At 40.4% G+C, this 18,633-nt stretch overlaps 1 protein-coding gene across 1 annotated transcript in view; it reads left to right on the top strand.

The window, feature by feature from the left end:
* The window catches only part of LOC137648745 (transmembrane protein adipocyte-associated 1-like), a 62,187-nt gene extending 44,175 nt beyond the window's left edge, over window positions 1-18,012 (top strand). The window contains exons 7-8 of the mRNA XM_068381827.1: window positions 11,073-11,190; window positions 17,671-18,012. Coding sequence (XP_068237928.1) covers window positions 11,073-11,190; window positions 17,671-17,844 — 292 coding nt within the window. The 3' untranslated portion in view covers window positions 17,845-18,012. The remainder of the gene's footprint in view (window positions 1-11,072; window positions 11,191-17,670) is intronic.
* The last annotated feature ends 621 nt before the right edge of the window (window positions 18,013-18,633 follow it).

The following is an 18,633-nucleotide window of genomic DNA, read 5'->3' as shown; positions in this document are numbered from 1 at the left end:
GGGAAGCATACATACCTCTTTTGTCTCTGGTTTGATTGTTACCAGAGATCTTTCTATCTCAGATGACAGTCAGCTTGGTTTTTTGTCAGCCCCAATTATGTTGTTGGTTCATTGTCTTCAGGATTAAATGCTCATATTTGTGCCCCTCAAGAGTCAGTCATCTAGAGCTGTCCTGGTCATATCTTCTTAGTTTGGCCTTGGATCGAATTGAAAATCAGTCTGTTAGTTTGGCCTTGGATCGAGTTGAAAATCAGTCCGTTAGTTTGGCCTTGGATCGAGTTGGAAATCAGATCTCTTGATATTAGAACTCTCACTTGTAGTTGGTCAAAGAAGACCTTGCCCCGAGCACCTTCAAGGCAGAAAAGTTTCTGTGTGCCAGGGAAGGCACACTAACCTATCCTTCTCTGGATTTCCCCTGAACTAAAGGCCACTTTTATTAACACATGAACATGAAACATACCTTCCTTGTGAGGAAAAGTAAGGCAAAGGCACTCCTCACAAACGTAATTTAAACTACAATACTATCCCTGTGTTACTGACATTTCCAGAGTAAAGTAACTCAAGACACAACTTATCATAATGTGCAACAGAGGTATGTTAATTCATGCTAATGATGACAGAGAAACTGAAATAGCATTCTTGCCATAAAATGTGTCTCATTACTATAGTCAATTTTTTTTAGCGAGGCAGATTTGCACCGACTCGCAGCGGTGCCCTTTTAGCTCGGAAAAGTTTCCTGATCGCTGATTGGTTGGACAAGATAATTCTAACCAATCAGCGATCAGGAAACTTTTCCGAGCTAAAAGGGCACCGCTGTGAGTTGGTGCAAATCTGCCTTGCTAAAAAAAATTGACTATAGTGGCATGTCTTTTGAAAATCAAGAAAATGGGGAATGTCTATAAATTTCTTGGTTAAATGTCAATAAATTGAGCTTCTGGTGAAGAAACAATGTGAACATCAGGTGATTATGAATAAAAATTTTTATTGAAGTATTGAAATTGACTTTTTTCTTTATTTTTTTATTTTTGATGGAACATAAACTAGCTTGCTATAAGTAATGAGTCTATAGTTAGTAAAGAATATATTTTATTTTATACCTATCTTTTCTCAGGCAGGGTAAATAACAAGACATCCATTTAAGAGAATGAGTGATATATTAATTTTTTCAAATTTTTTATATTGTTTGATGGGGGAAAAAATTACATTGTCGTTTCCTATCAAGTCATTTTAGGAGTGTGTTGTTAGATTTGTTCCAGCCAATATATAGAAATTGAAAAGAATTAGTAATGAAATAGTTACTCCATAAGTATCTGCAGTTCAGTTCTATCAAATATTTACCACTTGAAAGATTAAAAGATGACGAAACAATGAGGACTTTTGCTTATGAGTTCTTAATTCATATTATTAATCATGAATACAGTATTGGCTTTATTTTATTTTGACAGCCATCCTAAACTAATTAATTCACTAGGTTTTCTAAAATATGATGGTACGGAGATGGAAAATAGCACTAAAGAGTTTTCGTATGTAAACGAAAGGTATTTTGTGTTAACCCATTCTGCTATTATTATTGATATCTGACAGAGGGATTTTATAGTTTACGGAAGTTCCCCAACTTAAAACATTCTAATTGCAAACATTCGTAGATACAAACACGTATCCAACTGAAAATAAAGATTATAGAAAGAAATATGATAAAACAATATCATATAATCTAATACAGTATGTAAAAAGGGATTTTGTCGAAGGAAAACTCTTTCTGGGCGAGGAACCTGTGTCGCTCTGTGAAATGCTCCTTATAGCACTATTTCTTAGGCATAAATACTGCTAAATATACCAGAGAAAAAAAGAGAGATGCATTGCATGCTAGGAATAAACCCAGCTTGCTCTAATGCAGTGGTTCCCAACCTTTTTCCTGTCATTTCCCCCCTGCACCCAGTTAAACCATCCAGATTTCCCCCTTCATGCCCCGCCCAGCCCTCATGCCCACTCGCCTGCCTCAGAAATGGGCATGGTATTCCAATTCTCCCCTTGAATATCATGTCAGTGAGAAATATGATATGATCATATCACAATTGAATGGCTAACAACAAATTGCCGCACATACTATGTGGACATTTTCCGCTTTTTTTAGTTAGTAGGTAGTGTAATTATTTCCCCCCTGGAAGCTTCAAATTTCCCCCAGGTTGGGAACCAATGCTCTAATGAGTGTCGGTATAGTAACTGGGGCGTGTAAGAACCACGACCATAGGTCCCTCACCAGTTAGACCTCTCCTTCTTCAACATCCCCTGGAACTACGAGGTGCAGTTCTACACCCGACTACTGCCTTCTACTACGACTATCCTCCCCTCACCCCTACCCCTCCCCACGCTTCCTCCCTCATTCCTCCTTAGCAACAGCTAAGGTTCAGTCGTATTTTTTCATAGCTCTGTGTTTTTTTTATTTCATATGAAACCCAATTATTTGCTGACTTTTTAAATCGGAAATTATCAGCATGGGTTCAGGTTAGCCATACCCTAGGCCAAATTTTAAAAAATTTAACTTACAAATAGCTTCTTGGAACATATTTAGTTTGTTAGTTGAGGAGCTTCTGTATTTATATCATTATTTCCTTTCCTAACTGGGCTGTTTTTCCTTGTTGGAGCCCTTGGACGTATAGCATCCTGCTTTTCCAGCTAGGGTTGTAGTCTAGCTAGTAATAATGATAATAATAATAATGATAATAAAGGGATTTTGACGAAGGAAAAATCTATTTCTGGGCGAGAGACCTGTGCCGCCCAGTGAAATGCTCCTTATGCACCATTTCAAAGGAATATAACTGCTAATATTACCAGAGAAAAAATGTAAAGGAATGCTAGGTTGAACTAGCTCGCTCACCTAATGGTGTCGGTATAGACTGGGGCGAAATACCAGAGGTCTCGTACCATTTAGATTTCTCCTCTTCGAAATCCCCCAATAGTGAGGTGCCGTTCAACCTCCCCTGCCTCGCAGACCAGTACTACTAACTCAACCCACGCTTGCCCATCACTCCTTACAGCACCCTTAAGTTTGGGGTCTGAACAGGGGGGGAGCAAATAGGGTGGGTTCACTGGGCGGCACAGGTCTCTCGCCCAGAAATAGATTTTTCCTTCGTCAAAATCCCTTTTCTGGGCTCAATCCCTGTGCCGCGCAGTGAAATAGTACCAGAGAAAACGAACCCAAACTTTATTAACTATATGGGAACGAATAAAAATCAACATAACAAACAGTGGTTTAATCAAAAGTTAACGTAGAAGACGGACGTCTTTAATAACATCAGCATGATAAGGTATAATATCCCAGGAAGGGAAGACAAAAGAACATTAACTTAAAACAAAACCAATTAAGGTCAAACACTGGAACAAATTACATACACTTGAACACTAAAGAAATACAGTTCGTATGGAAGAATAAATTGAACAATAATAAAATGGCAATGTTACGAACTAGGAACACCCATGGGTGTGATACAACAAACCGAACTCAGGTAGGAACTGTAAGTGAGGCAGGTAAGAGGAAGAAGGTGGAAGATATAGGATTCAGGGATTAGTTAGAAGGAATTTGTCCGGGGGATACCACGCTCCCTGCAGCTACGGTAGCGAGTTGAAGGGCCTCTAATTGTTTAAGATAGTGCCGCTTGAACACTGAGGGGGATTTCCATCCGGTATATTTAGAGATATCTGTAAAGTTCATATGATGGAAAAAATTTATTGAGGTCGCTACCGCCCGAATGTCGTGGACGTGAGGAAAAGACTCTGGATTGGCCTGTTTAATAAAATACAAGATCTGTTGTCTGATCCCTTTCAAAGTTATAGTCCCTCCCCGCTCCCTGATGAACAAGGCTCCCGAGGTCTTATAGGAAGTCCTTGATAGAAAGGACTTTAGAGTGGTAACCGGGCATAGGGAAGGATCCTGAAGGAGAGGGATGATTTTCCAGGAGGACCATCTATTCTGAGGGTCTTCATTTTTGGCCAAGAAGACCTTGTCTGGGGAGAGGAGGACCTCTCCTGACGGAAGGAACTCTATGTGGCCTGGATCCCTTGATAAGGCAGCTAATTCCGAAATCCTGGCGCCAGATGCCAAACTCACGAGAAAGAGAGTTTTCCTGAGTAGAGGGATATACTCACATGAAACGTTGACGGTTTCTGACGCTAGTTTAAGAACATCATTGAGAAACCAGGAAATCGGGCTAGGACGAGAAGATGGTCTCAGTCTGGCACAGGCTCTTGGGATCGAAGCTAGCAATGAATCTGTCAGATCTATATTAAAGCCGATTAGAAAAATCTTCTTCAAGGCAGACTTGATGGTAGTAATAGTGTTGGCTGCTAAGCCCGACTCAAACAAGGTTCTGAAAAAGGTTACCGTTAGGTTTAGTGTCATAAAGTCAGTACTAGAATCTTTCAAAAACTTAGCTAGTTTTTTGACCGCTGAGTCATATTGACGAAGAGTGGAGTCTCTCTTGTCAGATTCTAAAAATAAAGTATTCTGGGGGTCTATGTTAGCCCCTTTGTGTGCCGCAAACTTCATGAAGTCCATAAAGTTAGGGTGGTCTGAATGTTTGAGGAAGCGAACACAGTGCACGTTTGTACTATCTGGGTCAAAGTCGGGTTGGGAATCTGGTGAGGGTGGAGATTCAGCTCCAGTAAAAGAGGAAACCAATTGCTCTTGGGCCAATTGGGGGCCACCAGGGCTACTTGACCTTTGAAGGTTCGAAGTTTGTCCAGCACTTTCATCAGTAGGTTCACCGGTGGGAAAAGGTAAATCCTTTCCCAGGCGTTCCAGTCGAGAGACATGGCATCCGTGGCGTAAGCCCGAGGGTCCAGGTTGGGGGCCACATAACATTTCAGCTTGTGGTTGGATTCCGTCGCGAAGAGGTCTACCTGGAGATCCGGCACTTGGAAGAGGATCCATTGAAAGGATTTGCGATCTAGTGACCATTCTGACTCCAACGGTACCGTCCTGGAGAGTGCGTCTGCCACAACGTTCCGAACTCCAGCCAGATGAACGGCGGATAGGTGCCATTGGTTTGAGGCCGCCAGGGAGAAGATTGCCACCATCACGTGATTGATGGGACCTGACTTGGAGCCCCCTCTGTTTAGACAACGGACTATGACTTCGTTGTCGAGGACTATCCTCAGATGTTGTTTCTTGGCCGGGGAAAGACGTTTCAAGGTTAGTAAGACAGCCATGGCCTCCAGGACGTTTATGTGAAATTGCTGGAACATTGTAGACCAAAGGCCCTGAACTTTCCTGTGTTGGGAGTAGCCTCCCCAACCTGATAGGGAGGCATCCGTGTGGATGACTATCCTTGGAGGGGGGTACTGCAACGGAACCGATTTTGATAGGCTCTTGGCGGTTGTCCATGGGAGAAGCCTCTTCCGAAGAATGGGAGGAAGGCGTGTCTTCTTGTCCCGACGTTTGGTGTTCGCTCTGGAGCGCCAAACTCGGTTGATGTCTTTCAATTTCGCTTTCAGAAGGAGGTCTGTCACTGAAGCGAATTGTAGGGACCCTAGAATCCTCTCCTGGTTCCTTCTGGAAGTTACCTTTTCCCCGAGAAAGCGTTTGGTATTTTTCGCAATCTCTATCCTCTTGGACCTGGGGAGACATAGAGTGTGAGAACGTAGGTCCCACCGTAATCCCAGCCACTGAAATTTGGTCTTTGGTGTCAGACGAGACTTTCCGAAGTTTATCTGGAATCCCAGAAACTGAAGATATTGGATCACCTTGTTTGTTGCCTTGAGACAATCCTCGACGTTGTCTGACCAGATTAGCCAATCGTCCAGGTATGCGACGACTTGGATTCCGTGGGATCGGAGTTCCTGAATGACCGATTCCGCCAGTTTCGTGAAGATTCTGGGCGCGATGTTGAGCCCGAAAGGCATCACTTTGAACGTGTAAGCCTTGTCGTCCAGTCTGAATCCTAGGAATGGGCGGAAGTGTCTCGCTATTGGAACGTGATAGTAAGCATCGGTAAGATCGATGGAGGTGGTGACGGCCCCACGGGGAAGCAAGGTTCGCACCTGCGAGACGGTAAGCATGTGAAACCTGTCGCATTGAATGGACAAGTTTAGTCGAGACAGATCGAGGATGACCCTTCGGCTGTCGGAGTCTTTCTTCGGAACGCTGAATAAGCGACCTTGAAACTTCAGATATTTCGTTTCCTTGATCGCGTTCTTGCGAAGAAGATCTTGGGTAAACAAAAGTAGGTCCGGTGTCGAGGGTTGATGGAATCTGTTCGGTGGAGGAGGCCCTTCTATCCAACTCCACCCCAGGCCCTTGGAGATTATGCTGAAGGCCCAAGGACTGAATTTCCAGCGACTCCGGAACACATAAAGTCTCCCTCCTACCTGAAGACCGTCAGTAGTTGGAGGTTTTACCGCCTCGGCCACCACGTGACCCTTTTCCACGGGAGAAATATCTCCCTTTGCTTCTGTTCTGAAAAGAACCCCTCGAACCGGGGCCCCTGCCTCGTTGGTATCCTTGGGAGGAAAACCGGGACTCATAGACCGGGTTATAAACAGGAGAGGTAAACGAGTTCGAAGCCACTTGGTTTTCAGGGACGAGGACATACTTCACTTGGGGCTGAGACTTGGAGGTGGAGGGTTGGATGCCCTGAGAGACCGGGGCCGACTGGACTACTTGAATAGGTTGGCGGAATTGGGTAGAGCTATAAGGGCGTAGCCTTTTTCTGCCCCGGGAGTGAATGCTCGATTGTTCGAACTTCCGTTTGGGAGTGAGACCCCAACGGACTTTGAGGCTCTGGTTCACTCTGGCAGCTTCGCTCAATACCGAGTTGACCATGTCCTCCGGGAAAAGGTCCGGACCCCAAGCAGAGGCTTTAATGAGCTTATTTGGCTCATGGCGGATAGTGGCTTCAGATAAGACATGCTTACGGCAACGTCTTTTGGTCACCAAGAAGTCGTAGCAGTCTGCTAACAAAGATTGCAGGGTGGCTTTAGTCATAACTTTAAAAGAGTGTTCCTCGTCATAAGTAAGAGAAAACATCTCCGCCATAGTCGAGATGTTGAGGCTCCGGCTAAACCTAGACCGGGACTCGAACTCGAGTCGGATTAAGGTTTCAGGTAGTCTTGGGAGGCGTTCACTGAATTGCGTCGATGCACAGTCCGCGGATAGCTTACCAGAAGTGAATGTCGATTGAATGTTAAGCCAACATTCATTATCTGATGGGAACAGCAGAGATGTAGGATCTGTCTCCCGGAGTTGTGGCAAAGGCTTATCTTCGGTCACTGCCTGAAGGGCTAATTCAACCATTTTGGTGACGCAAGGAGTGGGGGTCTGTTCGTCCACAAGAAACATGGTGTAAGTACTCTTGTGGGGGGTCAGCATGGTGTTTGTACAACCCCACTCATTTAAGGTTCGAACCCAAACAGACTGAGCCTGTTCCTTCGGAAAGATAACGGTCTCTTTAGGGACCTTATCTAGTCGGACAAGAGCCTCTTCCGTAAGCCGGGGAAAGGAAATTGAAGACCGGGAGGGAAGAACTCAAAATCTTCAATGGGCCTGGTCCCAAAACCCTCGATGGTCAACATTCCGTCCGTGAAAGGACAGTGGAGCGCCATTTTCCACGGGTTGTTCTTCGTGAAGGGTGGAAGTTTTGAGGCGTCCGGGATGAGGAACTGCTGTTGTTGAGGCAGTCCACTTTCCAGGGTATCTAGTCTTCTGGTGACGGCAGAAAGTATAGAACTAATCTGCTCTGTAACGACCCTCGACAACATATTCGTGAGGGCCTCCGGGTCGAGGTTGGTTGTGGTAATTAAGGGGGATGACTGCACTCCCGGGTCCTGAGACATAGGGGCAGTGCTAGTCGAGTCACTAGGGGCTCCGGGGAGGGGAGCCTTCTTGGGCTTCGATGATCCAGGTAGTGTAGGATTCTGACGAGTCCTCACTAAAGGTCTTTTCTGAGATTTGACCTTGGCAGGAACCGAGAGCGATCTTGGGGAGGATTCGTGGTTCCCTTCAAAACCAAGAAAGGAAAAATTATTAGAAGTTGGAGAAAAAGAGGGGCTAAGAAGAGAGGTCTTAGCGCCAGACCCACCTGCCTCACTTACAACCTTACCTGTGTCAGGTTCGTCAAAAACCATGGGCTCTATGTCTAAGGTCAGAGCCGTAACATTGTCTTCAATGGGGTCCGGGTCGTCAGGGATGTCTGTATCCTGGACGAGATTGAGTTCTACGATTTCCGCAATGTCAGCAATTATAGGAGCCGCCACTTGCCTAGGCACTGCTGCCGAAGATTTTGCGTTCGGGTAGATAAGTCTACAATAATCTTCTGAGAGGACGTAGGGCTTCCTGGCCTTTACGTTACGGGCGAAGCCGCCTACCCACAATTTCAAAGTGGCTCTTGCTGAAGTTTTAACCGCCTGGGAACTCTGAAAGAACGGGGATAAGGTTAGCAAACCCGAGGACAAAATGATAAATGAACCCGAAGATTCATAACAGAAGTCAATGATTATCTAACATATTGATGTCGCCCAGTGAAGGGAAGTAAATACAAAAATGACTGAAAGAGGCTCACTGAATCTGAAGCGAGGGTGGAGATAAGGTCATAACAGATAAGGCAGTTGTCAGGGTGCCATACCAAAATATCGTCCATCTGGATCCCACAGTCCGCGTGGGACCGACAGACAGCATGGCCGCAAGGCTGGTGAAGGACGGCCGCGCAGGCTGTCATCCGGCAACGGACCACCTGTAAAAGGAATAGTCCATGAGCATCTACTAGTTTCTCTATAAGGGGTCCCGGAGGGTCCGGGACCTGCCAGTTAATAAAATAAATGTATAGCCTTAGACTAAACATGCAGAGAACTGAGACTATTCCAATAGCAATCCGGCAGAGCCGGGTATGAAAAAGGATGCAAAAAACAGTGATTAATATATAATCATAACTAGTTCCGGGGCCCCCGTGGCCGGGGAACAGGGTTGGTAAGTAAACTTAAAGTAAACTTAAAGTAACTTAAAGTAAACTTAAAGTACCCAAGATACATCCTTAAAGTACATAAATAGAAAACGCCAATTATGATCAAAAACTAATGTCTGTAATGAATAGGGCTCCCGGAGGGAGGATATTAATCAAAACCGTGTCAGTGTCAACCGATCATGTAGTTAAGAGCTCGGCGGCTCCGATGTCTGATGACGGGAGGGTACAACGGGAGAGCGCGGGGGGAGCCAGTGGAACCCCCCCCCTACCTTACCTGAGGTACCGGGACAAAGGTAATGATTCATGTAGAATATAAAATAATGATATGGGATATAATAAGTCCTATACGGACGATAATAGCATGAGGTACCGTAGGGGAGGACACTCCTAATATAAGTGCTCATTCTAACAACCGTAATTAAAAGCAAGGTTACACCAAGGTGCAGATATACCGACTAATCACGTGTGATAGTCCCCGGCGGTCCCGGCCTTCCCCCTCCCCGACCGATGGCGACGGGAGGGGGGAGACGAAACCGCCCGGTATGAATGAATGAGACTAAGTCATACCCCGTTGGTATACTCAGTCCTCAATATGTCGGAACGTTGATGGAAGACTGAGGTACAAGCATACTTGACCCGTAAATCATAACCAACAACTATCGAGTGAGAGGAAGGGTGTACACTGAAGGGGGGGGGGATGGAATAACCTCCCCAACTTGTTGGGGGGGGGGTGTAATGGTACAGGGAAATCGCCAGTGCGCAGTGGTAGACAGGGCTACCAACTGGAGATCCCCTAATCATGACATGAAAATCCCAAAAATATGATCATAACGGAGTAAGCAATAAATATAATATCAATGCACAAATACATAAAAATAATTAATGAATTAAAAGCGAAATCACGTAAGTAAGGTTAGGCATGCAGAAAAAATATGGCGAGAGAGGGACTCGGGCGAGTGGTAGGGGAGGAAGCATGACGCCATCAGCAGATGGAAAGCAGGGGTACCAACCTAGTTACTGAAGCGGTAGATCGAACAGTAAAAACAACAAAATACGCGAGAGTCCCACTCGAACCAAACGTAAAACTAGGTGGAGCGTAATAAAACAAAAGGTTTTACTAATAATAAGTGAGATGGTCGAAATTAAAGCTCCTAGAACTAGCGAAACAATCTCAATGTTGACGCTATCCACCAACACGCACGAATGCAGGCATACCAACATAACCTACTCCTGATGAAACGCTAACACCGATATCATAGGATAACATAAAATAAATGCTATATGAAAGCATAAAGTCGGTGTACTAAATGAATATTGCTATATGAAAGCATAAAGTTGGTGTACTAAATGAATATAAGGAAAAAACTCCTAAAGGATCGAACGAATATAAAAGACGGACGAACTAACGAGACAAAGGGCAGAGGCGAAAGAAAGAACGGGGACGCCGCTCATATATAAACACTTCTAAATAATAAAAACAAAGATGACACTGCCCAATCTCGTTAAAAACTCATGGATAAGGTACTTAACTTCGATGGGGTATCTTGGGAATCGGCCATCGAGAGAAAGTTGATGATAAATCCAATGAAACACACGAAATAAAACACTTGGACTTATATCAAACAGGTGCTTGAAAGGAGTGATGGGCAAGCGTGGGTTGAGTTAGTAGTACTGGTCTGCGAGGCAGGGGAGGTTGAACGGCACCTCACTATTGGGGGATTTCGAAGAGGAGAAATCTAAATGGTACGAGACCTCTGGTATTTCGCCCCAGTCTATACCGACACCATTAGGTGAGCGAGCTAGTTCAACCTAGCATTCCTTTACATTTTTTCTCTGGTAATATTAGCAGTTATATTCCTTTGAAATGGTGCATAAGGAGCATTTCACTGCGCGGCACAGGGATTGAGCCCAGAAATAATGATAATAATAATGATAATAATAATAACAATAATAATAATAATAATAATAATAATAACAATAATAATAATAATCATTATAACAATAATAATTATGATAATAACAATAATAATGATAACAATAATAATAATAATAATAATAATAATTTGTCTTCTTACCTTATGGATTTTGGCATCTAATAACGTTCCTTCTTCGTAACAGACAAAAGAGTCGTGAACAGGTAGAAAATATAGTTTTCTCGTATAAATCAGAAGACGACGACGACACCAGCTCTCTCCCACTACCTGGGTCTGAATTTCCTCAACAAAACATATATCAGGTTAGAAACCAAAGTATTTCTTGACTTATTTAACTAATTATTCGTTTCAGGTGTTTTTAAGTATTGTCTGTTGATTGTAGAATACTTCTCAACAGTGAATATTATCTCATTTTTTACTAATTGTCTGTTAAAGATGTTTTTAAATATTGTCTGTTGATTTTAGAATATCTCACAACATTGAATGTTTATTAAAGATTTTATTACATTACTAAGCTAATGTTTTGGATAATTAACCCTTTTACCCCCAGGCTATTTGGGACTTTCCAACCCTTAACCCCCAAGGGTTATTTTTTTTCAAGCACATTTTGCAGTATATTTTTTTTGAATTGCTCTAACAGCCTTAATTTTTGTCAGAGAGAGGTCAGGTTGGTCTCATTCTTTTGAAAAATGCCTGAAGTTTCTCATAGTGTTATAAAAAATATGCAAAAACAAATGTAAAAAGCCGTTTTTTGCAAGGACGTAGCAGTACGTCTATGTGGGTAAAGGGATGAGTTTTGTGAAACGTACCAGTACGTCCATTGGGTATAAAAGGGTTAATTACAATACTTGAATGATGCTGGTGAGGAAAATTTGATAGGGATTGATTGCCATAATACTCATTATTTAAAATTTGTTGGAGATATATTAAAGAAATTACTTTTTAATACAGTTTTTATTGCATGAATTAACAAATAAAGTTAGGTTTCATTTATTTTAAATAGTTTATTGATGTTATTTGACAAATTCTTTTCAATAACGATTCTTTTAAAGCTAAACAACATCATTTATTTTTATGAAACTTGTCTTATGTTAATAATACTTCTCTTTCGAAGCCTAGTATTTATCAGCATATACCCTAAAACTACAAATTTCCCATTTTCTTGGCAAAACCTTTGGCAGTCATAGTCCTGGGGACAGTTATGGTATAGTCTCTGTACCATGGTCTCCCACTGTCTTGGGTTAGAGTTCTCTTGCTTGAGGGTACACTCGGGCACACTATTCTATCTAGTTTCTCTTCTTGTTTGGTTAATGTATTTATAGTTTATATAGTAAGTTTTTTAATTTAGTGTTGCTGCTGTTCTTGAAATATTCTGTTTCCTTGTTTCCTTTCCTCACTGGGCTGTTTTCCCTGTTGGGGCCCCTGGGCTTGTAGCATCCTGCTTTTCCAACTGAGGTTTTAGCTTAGCAATTAATACATACATACATATACCAAGGCACTTCCCCAATTTTGGGGGGTAGCCGACATTAAACAAATGAAACAAAAAAGGGGACGTCTCCTCTCTATGTTTCTCCCAGCCTGACAAGGGACTCAACCGAGTTCGGCTGGTACTGCTAGGGTGGCACAGCCACCCTCCCATATTATCCACCACAGGTGAAGCTTCATAATGCTGAATAGAAATTAATAATAATAATAATAATAATAATAATAATAATAATAATAATACAGTATTAGGTGTTTAAATGTCTCTTATGAATGGCAGAGGCAAGGGACAGTGACAGTTCCTCAAAGCTGTGTTTCTCAACCCATTTTTATCCAAGGCACACCTAAGATTTCGTAAGAATATCATGGCACACTTGGCAAAATTTAAGAGTATGCATTTAAATGGAGATGGTTTGGGCATGCTCTTCGCACTCCCCAACAGAGATTAGTTCACCAAACATTTAATTGGACTACCAAAGGCATTAGAAGATTTGTAAGACCCAGGCCTACATGGCTGAGGACTATGAAACATGAAATAGGAAATGATGAGTGGAGAAGTGTTGGTTTAAAAGTTCAAGATAGAGACATCTGGCGAAATCTATCCGAGGCCCTTTGCGTCAATAGGTGTAGAAGGAGATGATGATGATGATGATGATGAATACTTATTGAATGGTAAATATCCAGATTACATGAGCTTTGTTTTTCCAAATAGAACTACCAACTTTTGCATGCTACTGTTTGTATTTTTTAATTGATAAAATAATTCTGCTGTCTAGTCTAGTTTAGACAAGAAATTTGCAGCCAGGGTATTCACAGAATTTTTCCTGGTTTTCTTGGTCAAGAAATGCTATTAACCCTTTTACCCCCAGGCTATTTGGAACTTTCCAACCCTTAACCCCCAGGCATTTTTTTTTCAAGCACATTTTGCTATATATATTTTTTAAATTGCTCTAACAGCCTTAATTTTCGTCATAGAGAGGTCAGGTTGGTCTCATTCTTTTGGAAAATGCCTGAAGTTTCTCATAGTTATCAAAAATATGCAGAAAAAAATGTAATTAGCAGTTTTTTGCAAGGACGTACCAGTACGTCCATGGGGGTAAAGGGATGAGTTTTGTGAAACGTACCAGTACGTCCATTGGGGGTAAAAGGGTTAATTCCTTGTGTAATTCATGAACACGAGGTAACACTACCTTTCAACAGCCATTTCAATTTAGAAAATGTGATGAACTTAAACGGCAGAGTTTATTACTTAGAAATATTCTAATCTTGGGTGGTTTTCAGTTTCACTAAACTGTTTATATATGACATCTTACCGAAATCTATGCCCATTTTTTGTATTTCCCTGTGTGCTGTGAGTGCCAATGTTTTGCGTCACGCTTAAGATAATCTTGTGGCACACCAAAGTGCCGCGGCACGGTTGTTGAGAATCACTGCCCTAGAGACTGCCCTATATATACACAGGATCAGCACCCAGTCATCAAAGACTCACAGAGCATTTGTGCACTAATGAAATTTTACCTTGGAGACAATAAATTTAATACTGTACTTTTAGAATTTCAGAGCATGTGATTGCCAGTTTAAGTGAAGTATTGTATGATTTAATTACTCAAACACTTAGCATATTCAATTAATTTCTATGAACCTCCCGGATATTCATATTGCTTCTTTAGAAGCTCGGCTTAATCAACACTTACCTGAAAAATTAAAAAATTTTCTTTAGTTTCATTAAATACATATTTTTTAATAAAGGAATGGAACCTTCTGTCGGTAAACGGTAAGAAGCTAAGGATTGCCTTGTAAGATATTCTGACTCTTAAGTTATCTTGTCGATAAGCCACGGCACCTAAAAGTATTTAGAGACAAGAAAACATAACAATACTAGGTTTTTGCAAAAGCTCGGAAGGATCATGTTTGATTAGGCGTCGGGAAAATTTCTCGAAATCAATTGCGCGAAGGTAAATTTCTCGAATTCAATTGACTGAAAAATAATTTCTCGTATGTCAATTACTCGAAAACAAACGTAGATTTCTCGAACACAATCGAAAGTATCCCTTAAGGGCCAAAGACCAGTTTATAAAGAGGCTATTGTTATTATTATTATTACTATCCAAGCTACAACCCTAATTGGAAAAGCAAGATGCTATAAGCCCAGGGGTTCAACAGGGAAAAATAGCCCAGTGAGGAAAGGAAATAAGGAAATAAATAAATGAAGAGAACAAATTAACAATAAATCATCCTAAAATAAGTAACAACGTCAAAACAGACATGTCATATATAAACTATTAACAACATCAAAAATAAATGTCATAAATAAATTATAAAAAGACTATGTCCAGCTGGTCAACAAAAAAGCATTTGCTCCAACTTTGAACTTTTGAAGTTCTACTGATTCAACCAGTGATGTCCTGTATGTACTGGCGTACGTATAATGCACGATACGCTGCGTAAGTATTTGTAATCGCACTTTTGCGTCATAAAAGATATTAACTTTATTTTTTTTTTAGATAAAATAATAAATCATAACCTTTGTGTTTTTTTTCATTCCTTCATTTACAATAAATTTTTAACATTTGTGTTTGTCAACCCAAAAGGATATATTTTTCCTTGAAATACATGAAAATTTTTCCATTCAATTGTCTCGACAAAATAGATATAAGTTTTCGAGAAATATGGGATTCGAAAAAATGATCGTTCGAGAAATTATTTTTCGAGCAACTGAGTTTGAGAATTTGACTTTCGAGAAATTTACATCGTTTGATTACAATCACTGTTGCCTTTTGAGGCAAACAACGTACTGTATGCCAAGTGATTAGATTTAAGAAGGCACATAGAACACCGCAGGGCATGATGGGCTATTTACCAGTAAAGCTAAATAGCCACGCTTTCTGGTTTAGACAAGCCATCAGATTTAAGTTCACTTAAACATCTGCAGTGGTTTGCATACTTAAACGATTATTTTGTTCGGTGCAGAATATAATCATTAATCTTATCAGGACTCAGACAATTTAAGTATTGTAATTCATTAAATTTATGTGGTATTTGTGACACAGTTCCGGTAGGCCCTGCTGCTTCCTCTGGTGCCTTAGATGACCGTGGAGGTAGCAGCAGTAGGGGACTCAGCAGTATGAAGCTTCATCTGTGGTGGAAATGTGGGAGATTGGGCTGTGGCACCCTAGCAGTACCAGCTGAACTCGGCTGAGTCCCTGGTTAGGCTGGAGGAACGTAGAGAGTAGAGGTCCCCTTTTTTGTTTTGTTTCTTGTTGATGTCGGCTACCCTCCAAAATTGGGGGAAGTGCCTAGGCATATTTATGTATGTATTGTATTGAAATTTGCCTAGCTTTCTGTTTGATGAGACTAAAACATCACAGTTTATTACCTCTGCCATGTATTTTTACCTGCATTTATTTCTCAATTTATCTGTTTATCTGTTAGTAGGATTATGTCAAAACTTCTTGCCAGATTTTCATCAAATTTTATCAACTGATAGGTACTGTATTTTGCTCAAAAAAAAAAAAAAAAAAAAAAAAAAATTTGCAGTTCATCCTGTTCAAGATTGCGAATCTGGTTTTTAATATTATTACTGTGTACAGTACAGTAGATTAATTCACAGTCAAGTTGAATCAGTAGAACTTCAAAAGTTCAAAGTTGGAGCAAATGTTTTTATGTTGACCAGGCTGACATGAGTCTTTTTATAGTTTATAGATGACATATCTGTTTTTGACATTGTTAATAGTTTATATAGGACTTATCTGTTTTTGACGTTACTGTTTTTAGAATGATTTATGCATCTTGTTTTCCAACTAGGGTTGTAGCTTGGCTAGTAATAATAATAATAATAATAACAATAACATGTGCAAAAGAGAAAGCTTGGTCCGTAGATTTGTAAAATGTAGACAATCTCCATTGGCGGAGCTCTGAAATCTCTGATTACTCTTTCTACTTGTTGTATGGGAATTGACCTAAAATGCAGTTGCATAGTATTGAAAATTACCTAAAATGCAGTTGCATTGTATTGGAAATTACCTAAAATGCAGTTGAATTGTATGGAAAATTACCTAAAATGCAGTTGCATTGTATTGGAAATTACCTAAAATGCAGTTGAATTGTATGGAAAATTACCTAAAATGCTGTTGCATTGTATGAAAAATTACCTAAAATGCAGTTGCATTGTATGGAAAATTACCTAAAATGCAGTTGTACTGTATGGGAAATGATCTAAAATGCAGTTGCATTGTATTGGAAATTACCTAGAAAGCAGTTGTATTTTATGGGAAATTACCTAAAATGCAGTTGCATTGTATTGAAAATTACCTAAAATGCAGTTGCATTGTATTGGAAATTACCTAAAATGCAGTTGCATTGTATTGGAAATTACCTAAAATGCAGTTGAATTGTATGGGAAATTATCTTAAATGCAGTAGCATTTGTATATTTGAGTTAACTGCAATGATCTGTATACTATTAAAAAGTTTGTAGTATTGTATTTAAATTTTCTTATTTATTGTTTGGTTTTTGAAATTGTGTCTTTTTGGGGTTTTGTAATACACAAATGTAAGCTCAATTTTGTGATAAGAGTATGGCAACAATATTTTCCTTACTGTATTTTAACCATTTTACCCCCAATGGACGTACTGGTACGTTTCACAAAACTCATCCCTTTACCCCCATGGACGTACTGGTACGTCCTTGCAGAAAACTGCTATTCATATTTTTTATTGCATACTTTTGATAACTGTATTATAAAATTCAGGCATTTTCCAAAAGAATGAAACCAACCTGACCTCTCTATGATGAAAATTAAGGCTGTTAGAGCAATTTAAATAATATATATTGCAAAATATGCTTGAAAAAGAAAACGCCTGGGGGTTAAGGGTTAGAAAGTTCCAAACAGCCTGGGGGTAAAAGGGTTAAGGTAAAAATGTTAACCCTTTTACCCCCAGGCTCTTTGGAAATTTCCAACCCTTAACCCCCAGGTGGTTATTTTTTTCCTAGCACATTTTGCAGTATATATTTTTTTTTTAAATTGCTCAAACAGCCTTAATTTTTGTCATAGAGAGGTCAGGTTGGTCTCATTCTTTTGAAAAATGCCTGAAGTTTCTCATAAAGTTATCAAAAATATTAAAAAAAACTGTAAATAGCAGTTTGTTGCAAGGACGTACCAGTACGTCCATAGGGGTAAAGGGATGAGTTTTGTGAAACGTACCAGTACGTCCATTGGGGGTAAAATGTTCAAGTGTAAGCTAAATATATTTTCATTCATACCTAGTTCTAACAATCCCCCTTGGATTTCTCTTCCGTAGTCTGGCAGTGCCCCTTACAGCAGTCTGTCGGAAGAAGTAGTCGGTGATGGACAGACCCCCGTGAACCCCCTCTACTCTGCCTCCCTCCAAAGCCCCGACTCTATCACCGGTTATTCCATCAACTCCGTCGATGACATCACTATCAATGCTTACAACAAATCTCAGGTGCAGTGAATGAGATGCTGGACGAAAGGTTATTTTGCCACTGTATATTACAAAGACTTTACGATGTATGAAGCTGTGTATTATGGAGTCTAAGAGGGAATACTACTATGTTCCAGTGCTGTTTTTTCTGTATATAATGTGTCCAATATTCCATAATATGCTTTGAGTGTATAAAGATGCATGTGTATGTAGTTTTAAGCAAACTATGGATTTGAGAGTATATATATAAATATAGTGTTTTATTTGATAAATAGCTAATAACTCTAGGTAAGTGCATTGGTATGATGAAATCTCATTATATTAAGATGTTTCATTTCCCGTCGCGGTGCGCGTTACATTGTTCCGAGAATGTAGAAGTAAGCCGAGCTGAATTTTTTTTTTTGCAGTGATGGAATTTGGATATACTGTATAGAAATGGTGGTTCATAGCAACATGGTATTTTAGGGTAAGGACAGTAGGCGCTGTGGATTCTTTTTACTGTGTTTACTGTGCATATAATGGGGTTTCATTTTACTTAAGCAATGTTCCATCCATGAATTTAGGGTATCTAAGAGCTGCTACATTTGTACGGTTAGATTAAGCTTAGTTTCGGCGCCAGAGGCTTCATCTGGACGCGATGTGTTGTTTGCATTATGTTATAGAAATATAAAGTATATTGTACATACATATGAAAAATTTGATGTCCCTTCATTGATTTGTATACTAATATATTGAAGCACATTGTTTTAAATGGGAGTATTGTTTTCATATATTAGATTATACTGTACGACGCTAGGAGGAGGTGTATGCACGATACTA

The sequence above is a fragment of the Palaemon carinicauda genome, chromosome 10, assembly GCF_036898095.1.
Source record: "Palaemon carinicauda isolate YSFRI2023 chromosome 10, ASM3689809v2, whole genome shotgun sequence".
Classification (NCBI taxonomy): domain Eukaryota; kingdom Metazoa; phylum Arthropoda; class Malacostraca; order Decapoda; family Palaemonidae; genus Palaemon; species Palaemon carinicauda.
This window is presented reverse-complemented; position numbering and strand designations above follow the sequence as displayed.